Source organism: Pieris napi, chromosome 15, assembly GCF_905475465.1.
Source record: "Pieris napi chromosome 15, ilPieNapi1.2, whole genome shotgun sequence".
Classification (NCBI taxonomy): Eukaryota; Metazoa; Arthropoda; class Insecta; order Lepidoptera; family Pieridae; genus Pieris; species Pieris napi.
Window position 1 is genome coordinate 11,337,416 of NC_062248.1, and position 21,337 is coordinate 11,358,752.

General features: G+C 33.1%; 1 protein-coding gene across 1 annotated transcript; it reads left to right on the forward strand.

Moving 5' to 3' along the window:
* Positions 1 to 3,625: 3,625 nt before the first annotated feature.
* Positions 3,626 to 20,349, forward strand: LOC125056692 (venom acid phosphatase Acph-1-like). The gene is made up of 8 exons (XM_047659954.1): positions 3,626 to 3,742; positions 10,769 to 10,869; positions 12,445 to 12,555; positions 15,883 to 16,140; positions 16,861 to 17,043; positions 17,697 to 17,817; positions 18,288 to 18,505; positions 19,857 to 20,349. The coding sequence occupies exons 2-8, from the start codon at positions 10,771 to 10,773 to the stop codon at positions 20,025 to 20,027; spliced, it is 1,161 nt and encodes a 386-aa protein (XP_047515910.1). The 5' UTR covers positions 3,626 to 3,742; positions 10,769 to 10,770; the 3' UTR covers positions 20,028 to 20,349.
* The last annotated feature ends 988 nt before the right edge of the window (positions 20,350 to 21,337 follow it).

Genomic DNA, 21,337 nt, shown 5'->3' on the forward strand with positions numbered 1-21,337 from the left:
GTACTTTTAAAGTAAAAATAAGCATATTCCAGAAATAGCTAGTAAAGCAATGAAAGTATTTCCTCCCGGACAAGCACAAAAACTGGCGCTGCCGCATAACCGGCGGAAAATAAACGGCTCAAATAGACATAGACAAATCATTTATTACAAATAAAAACACACACACATAAATACACAAAATAACAATAATCAAAAGAAAAGAGAAAAATTATAATAAAAAATAGAATGAGAGATATATTATAAAAAAAGTCCTTTTCGCATTCGGTTCGTTTCAAGCGTGTAATGCGTGTGTGCTGTGGCTGTTATTGGCCCTTTAGGAGGAGCTTTGGAGTAGAGACTCTTGGGCCATGGGGTTAAGTGTACAGGCCCTAATTAATTTAAGTTGGCGCCTGGTAGATAGTACCGGTGACACCAGAGCTGGTGCTTTTCTTGCTCAACTAATAAATATCGCAATACAGCGAGAAAATGCTGCCAGCGTTAAAGGTACACTGCTACAGAGACCTTTTAAATTTGTTTTCATTTTAAATTATTATTACTATGTAGGTTGAGAATATATACTGCAATAATATATTATTAGTAAACACAAAAGATTAGAACGTGTAGGTACTTTAGACTTTTAAAATGTACTGAGGTTAGGTTAGTAACAAGTCGTTCCGCACGAAGTCTCGAAATAAAAGTTGCCACGCTTTATATAGGTTTCTGCTACAAGATGGCGTTAGTCCGCTAACAATATAATATAATAATATGCATTTCCAACTCACTGATATACATACTGTATATGTGAGTGGAAATGCATATTCCATTTGTTAATACAAGTATCTTGGCTGTAACTAAACTGATATTTGCAAACTTGGTTGCTGATGTAACATTACCTTACGGTGCATAACTAAGGCTGTGTACATGTTTACATTAGTTGGAAACTTAGTTACCGACAAATGCCTTTGTTCAGCTTATACAGATAATTATGGTACGTGAAACTGTCGACAGGATAAATTATGTAGTTAGAAAATACAAATACAAAACATCACTTGTTACTGTCTGTTAAAGAAAAAAACGTATATTCTACAGAACAGCTAATAATAATCTAAGCGTACGACCAACCAGGCTCCAGAATTTTAACCACTCCTTATATGGAAATTGTATTCGTTTTTACAACAAACTCCCAAACGTTTGTTGTAAAAACAAAAAAAAAAAGTTAGAGAATTATCACTGAATAAATTAAAAACTCTCGTTAAACGTAAATTAATCAATAAAGTTTTTATACATTTGACGATTATTTAAATGGTCCTAATCCTTGAGATTGATTTGCTCCAGTTCAAACATGTATGACTCAAAACTTGGCAATTAAAAAGAGTGGCGGAGTTTCTTGTCAGTTCGTCTTGCCCTCTCTACGCCCTTGACTTGCGAACTGGTACCTTTATGTAAATTTAGAATCAATTTTATTTTCTGTAGACGTTAATAAGTGTACTACCTATATGAATAAAGTTATTTTGAGATTGAGTTTGATACCATTTTATTAATGTTTTTTTTTTATGTTTAGCAGGTTTTATTCACTAACATTCCTTGCTTTTTCAGTCTAACGACATTGATTAAAAAAGGCCTAGCTGATTTATCTTTTAAAATCAATAATAATGCCAAACAAAATTATTTTGAGTCTATTCTTATCATTCATGTCGATGTAGGGTCCTGCAAGAAAAAAGAGCGCACCAATTTTTTGTTCAGCAACGCACCTGCGAGGCCTCCATGGATGGCCGACTTAACCTATTATACGTATATAAAAAAGGACCGTTAGTATGTCCAATATAAGAGACAGCCCAAATCATAAGGAATCCTAACGTGGGGCCTTGTTCACTTTCTTTTAAACTAAGCATCTTATTATTTACGATAAAAATCTAAAAATCTTTCTTTCTATTTTACCTCTTAAAATAATAAATGACTACAAAATTATAAATATTATAGTAAATACTTAAACATTTTTAAACAAAAGTAATTTTCCCAGTATCATATCACGCCATCTATACTACGAGTTTAGAACTACGTAACATCTGTATTCCTGTAAAAGCGACATCTTTGGATTTGTTGTCGAACTTTCTCGTGCAATTTTGTGAACGAAGTTCCTGTGCTGACGGTTATTGCCACCAACATTCAATTTTGTGTCTACATTAATTAATATTATATTTAACGTAAAACGATAGTTTTATGAGCCCGCTTAATTGATTTCGAAGTTAATTAACAATTAAGAGAGATATTTGATGTAAATTAGTATTCAATTTAGTGAATATATGATAAACAAATGAATTTGCCTCGTTGCTGGCACAATTTTGAGCGGAATTATTAAGGACTAGCTTTTAGCACGACTTCGTTCGTGTTAAACTATATTGATTTATTTAACCCTACTTTGCATAATAATCCATGATCAGTTGAGAGTTAAATTTAAGAAATACGTGATGTTGAGAGGTAAATTTGTACATAACATACTTAAAACATTAATATAGTTTCTTCTTTAAGAAGTGTAGAATAACTGCCCATAACGTCATAAATAGTTAAACTACTCAATAGTTTTGACTAATTACTGCCTAAAATCAAATTTTAACATAAAACCAAGACTTTTCTTCTTAATCATATGATAGAAAATTAAAATAACAGTTGACCATGAAATTCATATGACAACTTCAGCCTTATTATTCATAACGAATTACGATTACTTCTGCAATGTTTTCCAAGTTCCATTACGTCCAAACATAAATAAATAATTAAATAAATCTTGATCTATACGATATTCACAAAGAGGCGGTGCAGTGGAGCTGGCCATTCCTTTTACTGCGCTACGGCTTGAGAGAACTATATCGACCGAGCAGTGTGGGCCTAGTGGCTTCAGCGTGCAACTTTCATCCCTGAGGTCGTAGCTTCGATTCCCGACTGTGCAAGCTTCAAACAACGGACTTTCGCGCATTTAACATTCGCTCGAACGGCGAAGGAAAACATCATGAGGTAACCGGCTAGCCTTAGACTCAAAAAGTCGACAGCGTGAGTCAGGCACAGGAGGCTGATCACCAACTTACCTCTTGACAAATGATCATGAAACAGATACAGTAATCTAAGGCCCAGGCCTAAAAAGGTTGTAGAACCGTAATTGATTCTTGATATCCTCTCCACACCACACCATCCTCACCTTCTTTTTATATAGAACAAACGGGCAGGAGACTCATCTGATGTTAAATGATACTGACGCCCATGGACACTCTCAATGCCAGTGGACTCGCGAGTGCGTTGCCGGCCTTTTCAAAATTGGTACGCTCTTTTCTTGAAGTACCTACCCTTAGTCGAATTGGTTCGGAAATACTTCAGTGGGCAGCTACTTTCTCATAGTTCAACCTTGTCTCATGTTATTGAGTATGTTGAGATCCATACGATAAATCTATCGAAATTTAGAGTGTACTGGCCGGCGATGCACTCCCTAACATGGGTGACCATGCGCATGTCTTTTAAGGCTGTTTTGTAGGCTCGGCTAGATGTTTTTGTACAATCTATGTCCTATTTTATAACTAGTAAAATAATAATTTCATTAATTAATCACAACTAATTGATAAAATACGTGCTTAAAACTTAATGACCAGAGATAAATAGCACTCGTAGAGACAAAAAGGAATGTCTTAAGGCGTCCGTGACAGTTGAATAAAACGACTCGCGCGCAGACAACGCGCAGTCGTGTTGCTACAAATTGTTTTTTTCACAACCTTGGGTGAGTAAATTATAATAATTATTTGTCAGATAAGTAATACATCGTGTATATTTCTTTAAAACTACTTAGAAATAAGTCAAAATTCTTTCACACATTACAAATTCAACTAATAGTTATGTTTCAAATCACTTTGAGGTCGTGAATTTAAAGCCATCAATATATTTTTCATGCCTATTTGGTGATTAATATTATGTCAGTATTTGACTAATAATTCTATAATAAATTCTTGTGTTAAAAAAATTTTAAATTTAAATTAAATTTTATAACACGACTTTATATTATTAATATAAAAGCCTGTTTAATTTCCAATCATTACAAAACCAGAATACTCAGCTAAGTTTACTTACATATATTTTTCTTGTTATCCTAATATCCTAGCTTCCTTCAGTGCCGATGATAGGAACCCCTTCACGCGTAAAGGCTTTTTCCAAAAAATCTCTGTACAAGGCTTTCTTTCTCCATTCGCTTCCTGCTTAATCAATATTTCTTCTATCCCCTTTTATTAGGACTTCTACTTCTTCTCCTTGGTTCTTTTTCTCCTCCATTAACACGACTATACAAATATTATATTACTATTTAAAGCCTAGTCGTAACTGGCTTTAAGAAGTAACAGTACTGGCATATGTTTCAATAAGTTACTAAAACATACTTAAAATTACCCTAACATATATTTATTCTATTTTCCCCTATTAGCCTTCTACTCTGTTTTTGCTTGAAATTGTTATCAGAGTCAAGTCTTAATGAGATCGTGAGTTTGAGCACTTCCTGTATTTAATACCAGTAATTAAAGGTTAAATAAATTGCAAATTTCAATCTTTTATCGCGTGTTTTTTAAATCTTTAATAAATATTATTTCACCGGGAGTTGTATCCGGATCTCAGGATGACGCCTAAACTATGGAGGCCGTACACATTTGTCGTATATATCTTCAATAATATGTAGACTGTCTATATGTAATTATATGTTATACTAGAGCGCAATTATAACTACAATTAAAATATCTATAAAAACACCGCATAATCGCCGAGGATAATTTCTTTATGTAAATTATACCTTATGTTGAATCATAAAAAACCCGTTACAATCATTTAAATAACAGGTTATATTATGTAATTATATGTATGACGGATCCGTAAATGTCGTTGTCAGGGAGCAACATAGTTTTATATTGCCTAAGAATTATCCTTTTTTTCTCTCTTTGGGTAGTTTAAATAAAGGAACTGCATTTTATGTAATTATATGTATGACGGATCCGTAAATGTCGTTGACAGGGAGCAACTTAGTTTTATACTGCCTAAGAATTATCCTTTTTTTATCTCTTTGGGTAGTTTAAATAAAGGAACTGCATTTTATGTAATTATATGTATGACGGATCCGTAAATGTCGTTGACAGGGAGCAACTTAGTTTTATACTGCCTAAGAATTATCCTTTTTTTATCTCTTTGAGTAGTTTAAATAAAGGAACTGCATTTTATGTAATTATATGTATGACGGATCCGTAAATGTCGTTGACAGGGAGCAACTTAGTTTTATACTGCCTAAGAATTATCCTTTTTTTCTCTCTTTGGGTAGTTTAAATAAAGGAACTGCATTTTATGTAATTATATGTATGACGGATCCGTAAATGTCGTTGACAGGGAGCAACTTAGTTTTATACTGCCTAAGAATTATCCTTTTTTTATCTCTTTGGGTAGTTTAAATAAAGGAACTGCATTTTATGTAATTATATGTATGACGGATCCGTAAATGTCGTTGACAGGGAGCAACTTAGTTTTATACTGCCTAAGAATTATCCTTTTTTTCTCTCTTTGGGTAGTTTAAATAAAGGAACTGCATTTTATGTAATTATATGTATGACGGATCCGTAAATGTCGTTGACAGGGAGCAACTAAGTTTTATACTGCCTAAGAATTATCCTTTTTTTATCTCTTTGGGTAGTTTAAATAAAGGAACTGCATTTTATGTAATTATATATGTATGACGGATCCATAAATGTCGTTGACAGGGAGCAACTTAGTTTTATACTGCCTAAGAATTATCCTTTTTTTATCTCTTTGGGTAGTTTAAATAAAGGAACTGCATTTTATGTAATTATATGTATGACGGATCCGTAAATGTCGTTGACAGGGAGCAACTTAGTTTTATACTGCCTAAGAATTATCCTTTTTTTATCTCTTTGGGTAGTTTAAATAAAGGAACTGCATTTTATGTAATTATATGTATGACGGATCCGTAAATGTCGTTGACAGGGAGCAACTTAGTTTTATACTGCCTAAGAATTATCCTTTTTTTATCTCTTTGGGTAGTTTAAATAAAGGAACTGCATTTTATGTAATTATATGTATGACGGATCCGTAAAAGTCGTTGACAGGGAGATAAACTTAAAGCAGCTTTACACTTGGTCGTTTCTGTTTCCGTTCGTATATCCCGCAATAGGACCAATCTTCCTTCTCTATAACTACCACTGACAATAGTACTACGACAATAACATTTAAAGATATTATACAATATGTTACATATTCATAGTACGGGCTTTTTAAGCTGGATCTTAGGGACTATTAAATTTGACTAGCACGGGACCTAGCACGAAGTTTACGATAGTTTTATTAAGTGTTTGTTACAGAGGTCATTGTTTATGACAGCTCACATACATTCACGAATAGCATACGAAATACATATGTCCTGTCCATGAAAATTAAACGAAATACATATGTCCTGTCCACGAATATCAAACAAAATACATATGTCCTGTCCACGAATATCAAACGAAATACATATGACCTGTCCATGAATATCAAACGAAATACATATGTCCTGTCCATGAATATCAAACGAAATACATAATATGTACTGTCCATGAATATCATACGAAATACATATTATGTCCTGTCCATGAATATCAAACGGAATAAATAATATGTCCAGTCCATGAATATCACACGAAATACATAATATTATGTCCTGTCCATGAATATCATATGAAGTACAGGAACTGCAAACGAAATACATATGTCCTGTCCACGAACATCAAACGAAATAAATATGTCCTGTCCATGAATATCAAACGAAATACATATGTCCTGTCCATGAATATCAAACGAAATACATAATATGTACTGTCCATGAATATCATACGAAATACATATTATGTCCTGTCCATGAATATCAAACGGAATAAATAATATGTCCTGTCCATGAATATCACACGAAATACATAATATTATGTCCTGTCCATGAATATCAAACGAAATACATAATATGTACTGTCCATGAATATCATACGAAATACATATTATGTCCTGTCCATGAATATCAAACGGAATAAATAATATGTCCTGTCCATGAATATCACACGAAATACATAATATTATGTCCTGTCCATGAATATCATATGAAATACATATATCCTGTCCATGAATATTAAACGAAATACATATGTCCTGTCCACGAACATCAAACGAAATAAATATGTCCTGTCCATGAATATCACACGAAATACAGTCCGTGCTTCCGTTTAGTTCCAAATACGCTAGTGGAGCGCTGCTCATGTATTACAAACATTCTTTGCAACCGAATGCTTTATCTAATATGTTTTGTCCTAAACTTTGTATGAAATTCATCCTCAGTAGGTCAAGTTTGCTATCATATTCGCGTCCCAAATAATTGTCTATCAAAGAATAATTTTTCGAAGTACCTTAAAACCTCAATTATTATCTCCATATCTGCCAGTACTAACGACCTAGTGTAATTATAAACAGGAATTAGCCTTCTGCCTAGCATAGCCTTCCTATTTCTAGTAAATAATCTTAGTTATTCTTAGATTTATCATTTAATATTTTTATTATGTATATATGATAAGACTAGGTCATTGGTTCGCATGAGTGGGTCACTCTCATGATATCGTCACGTGCTACACTGATTCGGAGAGATTTTAACCGGTTTAAACAGCCATTATGCAATAGTTTAGTTCCTGCTTTTATTATTACGATTCCAATATCAAAACAAGATAAGCGAATTATGTTATATAATTAAATTCCCGCGCGTAAATCCACATTTAGGTCTGTGAACGCGTTCCAAAGGTTAATTATTAACCGATTGTATTTAGTTTGAAAATCTATTTTCTTAAATTCAGAACTTAAGTGTCTCATTAACAAGACATTTTTTTTAATTTTTTAAGTTCTTTCATATCGCTTGAATTTGGATAATTTTATCGAGCAAACGGGCAGGCTCATCTGATACTAAATGCCAGAGCACTCGCGAGTGCGTTGCCGGCCTTTTAAGAATTGGTACGTTTTTTTCTTAAAGGACCCTAATTCGAATTAAATCGGAAATACTTTGTTGCGCACTGAGCTTGTTCCACATAGTGGTGGTGCACGGCAAACTGCTTAAAAACCATCAGTTGTGGAACGAAGGACCTCTCACAGACTCTTAAAAATATGACTGGAACTCTAACCCATAGTAGCCTTTTTCAAAATGACATTTTAAGAATGCTGATTAGTGAAGGAATACACAAATAATGTATAATAAAGGCAGATACGTTCTGCGTCTATTCCTTTAATTATTTTATAGTGATTGACTTCAGTCTACCGATACGAAATGATTTTTGTTTGCCCGGGAATAGGTTACAGAACCTGGTATACATATAGATTTGTGATCTACAATTTCGACATGTCTTAGACCCAATAAGTCGACGGCGTGTGTCAGGCACTGGAGGCTGATTACCTACTTGCCTATTAGATTTAAAAAATGATCATGAAACAGATTTAGAAATGATTTATTTTATTATATCTACAAATCTACTTTCTAAATCTAGTCATTCCCTAAAAAATCATCCTTTGGCAATAATAATAAAAGCCTTCTTTTACAAAGCCTGAACAACTTTAGCGTGAATTTTCATTATACTGAACTTGTACTGACCTATTTAAAAAAGTGATTAACACAAATCTCGCTTTCATAAACTTGAGAAGTTTTCTTTTATACTCGAATTTTCTTTTAACCTAATTAGTAATTACACTAATATATAAGTCTCCGAGCTCTATATTAAAATATATCTATCTTTAGAATCAGCGTTACAACCTTTTAGGTTTTTCTTTAAATCTGTTTCCTGAACATTTTTAGGTTTTTCTAATAGGCTAGTATCAATGATACACATTGTCACCCGTACACATAAAGTCCATTGTAAGACATGATTTATTTATTTCTCAATAACAAAAACTTGATATAACAAAATAAGTTTGAAATAAATATTTCATTAAAACTTAAGTGGATAATATATTATGATAAAGCGTTTAACATTTTTAAATTTCAATGAAAATTACCAGTTTTATAAAGCACCTCTCACTGGCTGGCAATAATAAAAAAAATATTTTAAACCAGTGATACGGCTTATGTTACTCTCATTTAAATATAACTATATACAATTAAGTTAGCAGAGGCAGCGAAGTGAGCGATAGATTTGGTCCCAAAGAAGTTTGCGGCAAAAAACTTTCAAAGATTATCCTAATAGGTTGATCTCTTGTATACAAATAAACTAATGAACATTTTATAAGCTTAATTCTATCTAATATTAGTTTAGTTTTATGCCTATCAAAGCAAATAAGTTAGGAGTCACATTAAATTTATGTCCTTCATCTAAATATACCTCTAACCATTACAAATATAACAATTGTGTAAATATTTAAACTACTTACCTCTGACAATGTAAACAAAAGTCTTATCTTTAACTAAATATTTTGCATACATAAAAATTATCTATGCTAATTTTAACTAGGCCAATAACCTTTCACTGTATTGCAATATATAAAAGGTTCAGTGGATTGACATTCACGTATTGTTACGGATTAACTGTTAAGAAATCAATAAATCTTATTATTTTCGTGACTCTGTGAGGACAGTGTAAAAATATGACGTTATACATTTTACGTCAGGTCCCGAAGTTTCCTCACAAATAGCCACACAATTGAAAACATGTTTAAAGAATGATTCGTCTTTAGAGGCGAGTGACTATTCTTCTAATCTAAAGGAATTATAATTTGTCGGTTCACAACTGAGCGTTTTTTAAGGCAGTTTTTGCCGCGCACCAGCTGCCCACTGACGTATTTCCGAACTAATTCGACTAAGGCCCTTTCTCCACTGCTCCGGTCCGGCGTCGGCATGAGTCATGAGAAAAATATCGGAACGCCGGATTGCGCTTCTCCATTATATCCGATCCGACAATAATCGATACTTGTATATTTATCATGCAACACTTATCTTAACTAAAACCAGCTATACTTGTACTATACCAGTTATACTTTATTTTATTAATAAAACGTTCTAAATTCTGAATATTTTATTGCCCTGGCAAGTTTATTACTTTTTTTATATTGTCTATCTTAAAATATTATAATCTACTTAATAAATAGTTTACTAATACTATGGTATAAAAATATAAATAAATAGCAACAGCTAGGTCCAGGTTATCCAGATTCTTTCAAATTAAAGAAACTATAAATAAACCTGTGAATAATAATTTATAACCTCTTGGATACTTGGATATACTTGGACCGATAAAACACCGCGTTCCGATCTAGCAAGTTATCGGATCGTTAAAAACCGGATGCCGGAGTAGAGGAGAAGTACGTAAGTACTGTTGTGAGTTTCTAAATCGGATCGGTAATTAACGTTTGCCGGACCGGAGCAGTGGAGAAACGGCCTTAGTGTCCTTCAAGAAAGGAGCGTACCAATTCGGAGGATCACTTGTCATAACTTGAGCCGTCTGCCCGTTTGTTCTATTAAAAAAACATTTCCTTAGACGATAGTCCCACCTTATATGCACACATGAACTTTTACACAGCACTTAGATGTCTATAGACATCACCATTCTCCGAAAATAGGAAGAAACTTGGTGTGAGTTGCCTCCTATTTACAGGACTTCATTAAAAAATTTGCGCCAGATTTTCAATCTTGCTTACTTTTTCAATTTAATTCTAGAACTTCATTCTTCATCCACAATTCGTTTAGTAATAATTATTTTATTTTTTACAGAAATGTACCGGTACATCGTGCTAGCCATTTTCGTGATAGGCTGGGCGCAGTGTAACGTCATCAATGAAGATGACGAAAATGAACTCCTTATGGCATTTGTGGTGAGATTAATTACTTTTTAATACAATTATTTCGACAACAACAATTTGAACCGATTCATACATTACCTTGCCATGTTGCGGAAAGTAGAAACCATTATAGACTTTAAATATCCACCTGTGTCCACAAAAGAATACATTTTTGAGGTATAGAGCAATTTTCCAATACCATACCGTATGACGTACGCTCGTTCCGCAACTGAGCGTTTCTTACATTGATATACAGTAGAACCTCGATAAGATAAAGTCCAAGGGAAGCACAAAATATTTTATGTTATAGAGGTTTTAAGTTATCAAGGTTCTATGTCGGGTAAAGGTTAATATAGAGGTATGTACATGTTTCTATGTACCCTTCATCCCATTTTTACTTGAATGCATCAGAAGGATGGAAAATTAAATATGTAATCATATTTATTCACATTACTGTGTAAGTAAAAATAAAACAACAACTAAAGGTTTAGTCTACTTAAAAAAATCTGTGATTTTCTTTTGTTTTAAAAAATTCACTGTTTCTAAATCGATTTGATTTTCAATGACAAATAGATAGGAGAATACATTAACACATTAACTTATGATGCAAGTAAGTCGTTGTCACAAAGCTAACCGCCGCAAAGCTTTGAAGAATTTAGATAAAGCAAACAATAGGTAATGTATTGTTTACGTTAACAATACATTAGTAAACACGTGCAAGCAATAAATACCGAAACCATTTGTTTTGACACTCTTATAAAATGACTCATTCACAAACAATTTTATGTTATAGAGGCTGTGGAAACATTTCTTTTAGTTACTGAGGGCCTATACAGAGATTATTTATTTACGTTATAGAGGTTGCGTATTTTAAGTTATAGAGGTTTTGGGCTCTGATGGGAAGGGAACATAGTATTTTTTGAAGTAACAGAGGTTTTTATGTTACCGAGGTTTACGTTATCGAGGTTCTACTGTACAAATAACCCAAGATGCACACTCAACGTCTAAAAACGTCCTCAAAAAATGAGCGCAACATTCGAAATTGTGCGCTCATTTCAAATAGTCTCGCGTCTAATAAGTGGAGTCGATGTTATTTATTTGTGTTTTTTTTTATAAATAAATTTATGTACTTTTGAACTTTTTTGTGTGTAGTTTTTGACAAATATATTTACGCTATATAAAGTGTAGGTCAGGAGGTAGCCAATTTAACTTTTTTTTTTTCGAGACTGTGCATCTTGGGTTTTTTGTATATCAATGGTTTCTTAAGACAATTTTTGCCGCGCACAATCACTATGTGAAACCAGCTGCCCACTGAAGTAATTCCGAACCAAGTCGACTCAGGGTACTTCAAGAAGAGAGCGTACCAATTCTTAAATGCAGGCAGCGCGCTTGCAAGCCTTCTGGCAGTGTGAGTGTCCTTGGGCGGCGTTATCACTTAACATCAGGTGAGCCCGTTTGCCTCCTGTAATATAAAACAAAACAAAACTGTCGACTAAATTTATATTTATACTTTAATCGTTTAATTATTCGTATTGATACAGATACGATATCTTTATTGCAACACTTGCTTTTAATAACTTTTTGACATTTAACATTGAAATTTTAAAGGTGAACAGACACGGTGAAAGGACGCCGGATTCTGATGAGTTGTCCTTGTCAGATCAACAGGAAAAGATAAAGAAACTAACAATCATTGAGGGATTAGAAGGATTAACTAATGTATGTATTTTATAATATTTTTATAATTCTTCGTAGACATTACTGAAGGTCCCAAATAGCCCTAACTGATACGTCGACTTGCTGCTTGCAAACCGCTCTATCAGCTTGTCTCAGGGCATTAGGCATGTTAAAACCCATAATTGTCTTTATTTGGACCAGGTCAGACCAAAGGGTGATCGACCCGACTTCTACCATTACTCCTACCTACCATTACCAGCTTGTGGAGACTTTTCTATGCTCTACGTTATTATGTTAATGGATATTGATTAGAATTTGAGTTTAAATTGGTTTAGAGACTATTATTAATATTTTCTAGACTATTCTTTAATCAATGCCGCCTTGTCTTGTATGGTATTAAGTAAAATTCACATTGTTGTGGGACATAAATAGTCAAAATGCTAATTAATTCAATGGATAAGCCCGCCATTTTTAATTGAAACAACATATTATGTAATTATTTACAAAAAACTTAACAGGATACCGTAAACCAACAAGAATATAAATCTAATAAAAACACGCACACGAAATAAACAAAATGAAGTAAATTAAGAAAAACGAAAAACAAGCTAAAGTACATTTACAATTTTAAAAATTCTAATAATAACAAATAGTTGACCTTTGCAGACGGCACTTCACTGACAATAGAAAAGGACCGTTAATATTTTTTATTTTACTTATAAAGAAATTATATACCTATATCTATGTCTAGATCATAGATATAGACATAATATTTTTTATTACTAACGAAACACACACAGAAACACACAAAATTATAATAATCAAAAAAAAGAAAGAACAATTTTTTTTAAAGAATAAGGTACATTTGGGTTGATCATTCTGCCAGATACCACAACAGTTAGTACGCGCCTCAGACGCAAAAAAAAGAAAAAGTGTGTATCTAATAATAATAATAGTAGAAAAATAAAATAAACAGTGTAAGAAAGAGAAGAAAAGAAGTTTCCTAATATCTACTATTATTTAAATAATTTATCGTTCTTGTAAGATAATTAAGATCCCCCAGAATGAATGATTAATTAAAGAAGGTTTTATTCAATTAAAAAAACAACAGATGTAAAAACCTTTCTCTTACTATGTACGAATATATTTCCTTGACTCAAAAACAAATAACGAAGTATTCGTGTCAACACTGCCCCACTTAAACCGTTTGGCGTTTTGCTTTGAAACCGAATCTTAACCAAAAACACGATAGCATTGTGACTCTGTGGTATGAAATACGACACTCTTAGAATAAACGTATTCCAAATTAATGAAACACTAAAGGAAGCATTAATATAAAGCCATAAGTAGAAAAATGATATGATGGACAAGAAAATTCTCCTTCCTCTGGTGCCACTTTATTGCTATAGGTTGATTGGTAACAACTACAATTGCCGGGTATCTTGCGCTACTGTAAAAAGCACCTTGACGGATGTGATGCCGGTCCACTCCCGTAGGTTCGGGAACCACGACTTCTACCTTCTACTCTAGCCTTGAAGTTTGCCCATCACTATAAGCTGCAATGATGGACAAGAAAATTGCTAAGACGCAAATATTTATTTAACAGAAATAAAGTAATAAAGGCCGCTCCTGATTATGCACTATTAACGCAACGAAGTGTTAATAAATAAATAATTCTTAATTATATTAAAAAAATATTACACAATTATAAATAAAACCAATATATTGATATTTTAATCAGCGATGCGGAATACTTAATTATGATTAATTACAGAAATTAAATACTTAAATCGAGAATGATGCATTATTTTCCGCGATATTTCATTTTTACAGTGGAGAACTATTTTAATAATTTGAAATATACGATACTTACCTAAATCAATTAGGACGAGACATATATAAAACAGTTTCGATATATACATATAGATATACTTTGCGGGTATAAATACGTAAATATAGTATTTAATTATATATTAAAAAACCTATCGAAATAAGTGTGAATGTATATCACTAGGTCACGTGGCAACTATTTCTTATCATCAGGTTATCGAAAAAAAATGCTCAATGTCAGTAATTGGGTTACATAGTTAATATATTATTGGCACGCTTTTTTGTATATAACATTACGTAACTTATTAAAACAAACAATAATTTACGGTAAATTGATTATACCAAAAAATATCTCGTGCAATTTCGTTCGTATGTAAAGCGTAGAATTTAGAAATTAAATCAAATGCAGCACATATGGATGTGTTACTTAGGTATAAGATGTGTTTGGATACCTGCAGTAATATCTAGATTAAATGATATTGTTTCGCATACCTATGGCGTCAACACTTTCTAATTAGTGGTAGATAATCACGATAAAAACTTATTTATTTACAAAATTTATTAAACAACATGAAACGAGACACGTTGGTGTCAAAAATTTTAGAGGGCAATGCTTTCTTGTCTATTTTATTTAATACATACGTATATTTATTTATTAAAGTTCACCATATCATACAAAGTGCTATAGCTACAGTATAATAAGGTTGGGGAAAAAGTTTCTTCGCATTTTTCAAGAAAATTCACAACATTTTTTAATATAGTTTATTTACATTTAACTAAAGTATGTAAGTACCATTTTGTTTGAAAACTTTTTTTTTTTTATAGAACGGGGGGCAAACGGGCAGGAGGCTCACCTGATGTTAAGTGATACCGCCGCCCATGGACACTCTCAATGCCAGAGGGCTCGCGAGTGCGTTGCCGGCCTTTCAAGAATAGATACGCTATTTAATAAACTATTAACTTATTGCTATCTTGTAGGTAGGGATATGATCCCATTGCTATAGAAATTTTGGGGCTTCTGATCAAAATAAATTTGAAAAACAAAAATTGATAAAGCTTAAACCAAATTTGTGCTACTCTCACAGACACTGCACTAAGTCCATAAACATCGCAAATTTTTTTCGGGGCTTGCGTTGCATTTTTACCTTTTTTGTAGTAACATTTTAAAATGTATCGAATTTCTTCATTACATTCACTTATCTTGACGGTACGAAAAATAAATAAAAATCACACATTAACATAAACATATAGTATAGCCAAAGAGATTTTATTACAAGTTCATACATAGTATAATGCGAAAAGACTTTTTCCCCAACCTAATAATTTATGCTACAATCTTTTCTTAAATCTATGACAATTATGGTCAACTAATTTTACAAAAAAATCAAAATATACAAAAATACTAGCAAAACAGCTCATTAGGTATGAGATAGGCAATTAACAATGTTTTTTTTATAATTATCAGCCCAGTACCGAATATATCTAGCTCCAGATAAGTACAAATAAGTCTATAGCAACTTATCCAGGTTATAATTTCAGACTGGCAAGCGGAGAGCGTACCAAATCGGAAAATTCATTCGACAAAGATATGGATCGCAGGGCTATGGACTCTTATCCAACATATACCTTCAAGATGAGATAATGTTGAGAAGTACTGACAAGGAGAGGACAAAAATGACAGCTCAGATGGCAATGGCTGCTGTCTTTCCACCTGATTCTGAGCAGCAATGGGATGATGGGCTTGGCAAAGTCTGGCAACCTGTACCATACACAGCCGTACCATTGAAGGAAGATTATGTGAGTATTTAGACGTATTTGTTTCAGTCAGAAATATTGTTAGAAATAGTTCACACTGTCAGACTTGAAACGATAACGATCTGTTATTTATATTATGTTACTAACAGATTCGGCCAAGCGTTGCTGTGGCTAAGGTTTATTTTATATAGTAGTAAACTATTCAAGGGAAACGGTAGGAGAACACCAGCCATGGGGACCACCATGCTTTTTTGGTGGTTATGCTATTAAATTGTAGCTTATGAAACGTTGGTACTTTCAACACAGCGCCATCTGTTAGAACTGTGACTGTCATATAATTTGCAATAAAATAATATTGCGGTATTGAGATGTATCCTATCTTTTAAATTAAATCAAGCAGCACACAGTGTGCAAATTTGATTGAAATCGGTTCAGTAGTTTAGGAGTCCATAGCGGACAAACAACGTGACGCTTAATTTATATATATTAAGATATATTTAGTTTCACATTTGTTGGACTTTCGACCTTTTATTATTAGTTTTCACGAATTTATAACAACAATTTAATTTTTAATGATAATAAAGTAATCACAAAACAACAGAAAAAAATAAACTTATCATTGTGTGATTACGTCTATATAGACTTGGGAATGGCTGCCTATAATTTCGAAATTACCAATTTCACTATATAAAACTGGTACCGTCATACTACATATGAAATATTTTGTAAGTACCCACATAAAGTATTAGCTTTATTTTTCAGCTCCGTTACTACTCAAACTGCAAACGTTTTAAAGACCTAATGGCTATCGCGAAGTCCGAATCACTGTACCAGGAGTTCAGACCCTATACGGAGCTCTTCAAGTTGGTGCAGACGACGACAGGAAAGGACTTCAGTGAAGATCCGCTTCTTTTTGAGACCCTCTTCGATTTGTTTAAGAGTCAGGTGAGTACTTCCGGGTTCTCAATGGCTTGTCACGATTACCTGCGAAATTGATTTTTCTTTAAGATATTACCTATATAAATATATGTACATACGAGGTTGCTAGACTTATAATAACTGATAAGTTAGTGATGCCAAGTTAAATGAAATGATAACTGGTTGCACCTGATTCGAAAAATACATATTTTACAAATGAATTGAATTGTCATACACGAAAGAGTACTATGACAAGGAATGCGCACGCACAAAGTGTAAAAAATTTGTTTGATTAAATTTAACAACTACTTTTTAACATTATTTACATATATAACTTTTATACTTTCTACCTCTTCTACTTCTTCTTTCTAACTTTCTCTCTCTTTAAACATACACCATGTTCCACGGAAGAACTGTAATCTATTCACACAATCTCTAGGGCTAGTCCCCTAAGAGTGTTGTGTGTGTGCGTTATATCGATTTTATCACAATCATATTTTAAGAAGAAAATCTATAATTATTAATCAAGGTAAGTCCCTGTAAATAACGGCTGTTAACTTTTAAACGTATAATAAAAATAAGCAATTTTACTGATTTACTTTATGAACAGGGGCGTTTGTACTTACCTTATTAAAAATAGCTTTTACGACTACAGATAACTTATAACTTGCTCTTTCCAGGTAAGCCTTGGTCTAGATATACCTAACTGGGCGAAACCCGTTCTGCCGAAATTGGGAGAAGCTGCAAAACTAGCGTACAGGCTTTATTACAGAACAGAAGAGATGAGACGTCTTGGTGGAGGTAATTTAGCATTTAAACATTCTTTACGTAATAGTTGTATCACCTAGTACCCTGTAAGGGGCGGAGAAGTGGCGAGAAGAACTGGCAAGACATTCTCCACCATTTTAAATAATGTGTTTGTTATCTAAACCGTCTTGCATGTCTTAAAATATGGTCATTAAAGTCTGTATAAAAAGTTAGCAAAGCAGTAAGCTTCATAATGACTGTATATAAAAAGCTTTTTATATATACAGTCGATTTCACGAATTCTTAATATTAATAACATAAGACATTTTATAGATAATTTTATATAATATCTATAAAAAAATAGAGCCTGTATGTATATCTTAAGTGATATTATCATTAAAGTTACCAACCCTATATATGAAATAATTATACTTTATAGTATTGTTCTACATGTTCCAATTTGAATCAGGCAATCGAAGTAAGTTTATATTTCACAAATATTCACATAAGTTATTTAATTCCAGGTGTTATATTAAACCACTTCATTGAGACGGCATTAGACATAATTAACGGGAAGAACGTGACCAAGAGGTTCCATATGTACTCAGCCCATGACTTCAACATTGGATCTCTTATGGAAGTCACTGGGATCACCAAACACGAGCAACCGGTTCCGGAGTATGGTGCTATCTTTGGATTGGAGCTCTTCCGTTCGAGGGTGACGGGAGAGTTTAGCGTGCTTGTAAGTGTTAAGCTAAACTAGGAGACCGACCGCCGCGTGCGTGATGGTGGCTGTACACACTCGGCGAGAGCTTCTCGCCGGGAGTCTCGACCGAGAGGACCGAGAGAAGAGCGCAGCCTGTACACACTCGTTACGTTAATTGTATTTAAAACACCGTTGATAATGGACGTGGCAACCGCTGCTGCTGTTTGTCTTTGTGCAATGAGTTATTATAATTTTCTTCACGTTAACCATTAATAAAAATACGAAGCCATGGCGAAGAAGAAGATGGTCACTATACACCGCAACAGAAATTGGTAATTAGGATCATAAAGTTTTAATATTATCCAAAATTTAATGATTGAACGAGCGTGTACAGGTCGCTCTCGTTTTACTCGCGAGACCCTTTGACTCGTGCGCAAAAAACCGACAGGCGACCGAGAGAGGCGAGACCAACTGCGAGGAAGCGAGGCGAGACGAGAGCTCTACTGTACACCCTCGCACTCGGCCTGTCTCGGGGTGTCTCGACGAGTGTGTACAGCCACCATGCAGTCACGTCGTGCTCCGCAATAACAAATCATTAAAAATATAATAAACGAATATTCGCGAGTTCGGAGTACAATAAACTATTTAGTAGTGCTTCAACTATCACTGCAAGTGCTTGTGTAGGATTTATTAGTATAATTTTCGAAAAAGTCAAGTAAAACATACAAACTTTTCAAAAGTGAACTAAATCCTAAAACTTGTAAATAGCATTAAAACGATTAAATAGTGTAATCCTGAAGAAAATGCTTTAAATAGTTCAAATATCGGATCGGTAATAAATTGATAAATTGAGATGAGATAATAATATTGTTTAAATCCATTCAGAAGTTTAACTCAGTAGTTGCTTCTCTCTTCTCTGACTCCTGTGCCTCGCAACGACTGTAGACCAATGGGGTTTTCTTTATATATGCAATATTATCTCGTGCGACGAGAAAAAACATTGTTAGGAAGCGGAAATGTTTATAATTATGTGTACTGACTTCGAATTTAAACATAACTTAAAATGAAGTACAATTTCAATGTTTATTCGATAATAGCATTTACAATTTTGCGAATATCAGTTGCCCCACGATATATTTAATTAAAATGGTTTTATTGGTAAAAATAGTTTCCATGTATTGTATTGTGAATGTGTACAGCACCGTTTTTATTGTTTTAAAATGAATATCTATGGAAATCAACGAATATTCAAAATTGTTAGTATATTATCGAGTTCAATTGTATCGTAGGATATACTGTGTATCAGGGTTTTGTCGCATTAAAATAATGTTCGCTCATACGCATAAAATTTATTTTTCTAGCCAATTAAATTTTTGTATGTTTTCAGCCGATATATGTGGCGAAAGCCGGTGAATCTTCTCTTCAAAAGTTACACTTTACCTACTGCGACGCAAGTGGAAGTTACTGCAATTTCGACAAGTTTAGAAATGCAACACGCCATCAACTACTTCCAGAATGGGAGTTCTACAGTATTTGTGATATTAGGACTGAGCTGTGATATTAATTAGTAATTTAAGTAAATAATATTTTAATTTTCCTCTACGTTCCTGTTGCACTGTAATAACTAACGCCTGACAATTTATTTAGAGCAATATGCTAAAGAGTCACTTGTTACATAATATGTTAGGCGTATAAATTTACATTGTGCCTTGCTATTAAGTTAATTACTTTATTAATATGTACCGTTATATTTTGCAGTTGCTGTGATATTGAGGTTTTATATTTCATAAGCTTGATATTTGATTCAAACCAAGAACATTTGACTTAGCCATTTATTTTTCATAGAGTTTTTTGATTTCATAGTGTTTATAACGTCCCTTATATAATAAAGAATTTAATGCAATATTAACTATACTATATAATATACACGGTGAATTTTTTTGTTTATCCATCTAGAACAACAAACTATTGTTAGCACTAATTTAAATAAATAATTGTGGTGTTGTATCTCATATTTTTCTATAGTTCAATTGTTTTATATAAATGATAATATTAAATAATTACAAATAAATAATGTACATATGTACTTAAAAGATTATATGGAAATGAAATTTTGTTTTTAATGAATAAACCTACTTTATGCATAAACTGTAGTTTCATTTCACTAACAAACCATACTAATTAGTGTGAGCGCACGTTAGTCTTCAGTGCTAAACAGTGGTAAGTGGAAAAATAGTACACAAGAACCGAGTGTCTTCCCCTTAAAAGAGACTGTAAGTAGTGTTATTGCACACTTACTTATATTAAATATCTTTTTTAGTAAATCAAGTTAATTTAAGATAACTTATTAGCTTTAAGTTAGATCGTAATGTCAAATGATGTCTTTGTGCAGAGACAATTAAAAAAAAAAGGTTTTTAATGTAACCGTGTAGTTGTTTTAATTATACACGATTCCCGAATGCCTTGCGTTAAAATCTTCGCTGTGATCAAAGAAACCTGAGGAAACCAGAATTTCTTAAGATGAAACTTATCTGAGATGCTCCTGTGAGTTATGAATCTTAAGAGACAAGACTCTTATAAAATTTACAAGTGACCTTTGAACTTACCTTCAGCTTTAAATAAAGTTGTATACAACAGGGTGAAAACGGACAGGAAGCTGATCTTATGTTAGACAATACCGCCGACCATGGACACTCTCAACGCCAGGGATTGCGAGTTGGTTGCCGGCCTTTTGAAAATTGGTACGCTCATTTCTTGAAGGACCCTAAGTCGTATTGTTTCAAAAATACATTAGTGCAGTTGATTCCACAGTGTTGGTGCAAGACTGTTTTAAAACAGTCAAATGTGTTTTTAATATTCATCAATTAA

Coding starts and splice junctions, on each gene's coding strand:
- LOC125056692 (XM_047659954.1), top strand. CDS start 10,771: ATGTACCGGTACATCGTGCTAGCCATTTTCGTGATAGGCTGGGCGCAG. Junction 12,556..15,882: donor GATTAGAAGGATTAACTAAT/GTATGTATTTTA, acceptor TTATAATTTCAG/ACTGGCAAGCGGAGAGCGTA. Junction 16,141..16,860: donor TACCATTGAAGGAAGATTAT/GTGAGTATTTAG, acceptor TTTATTTTTCAG/CTCCGTTACTACTCAAACTG.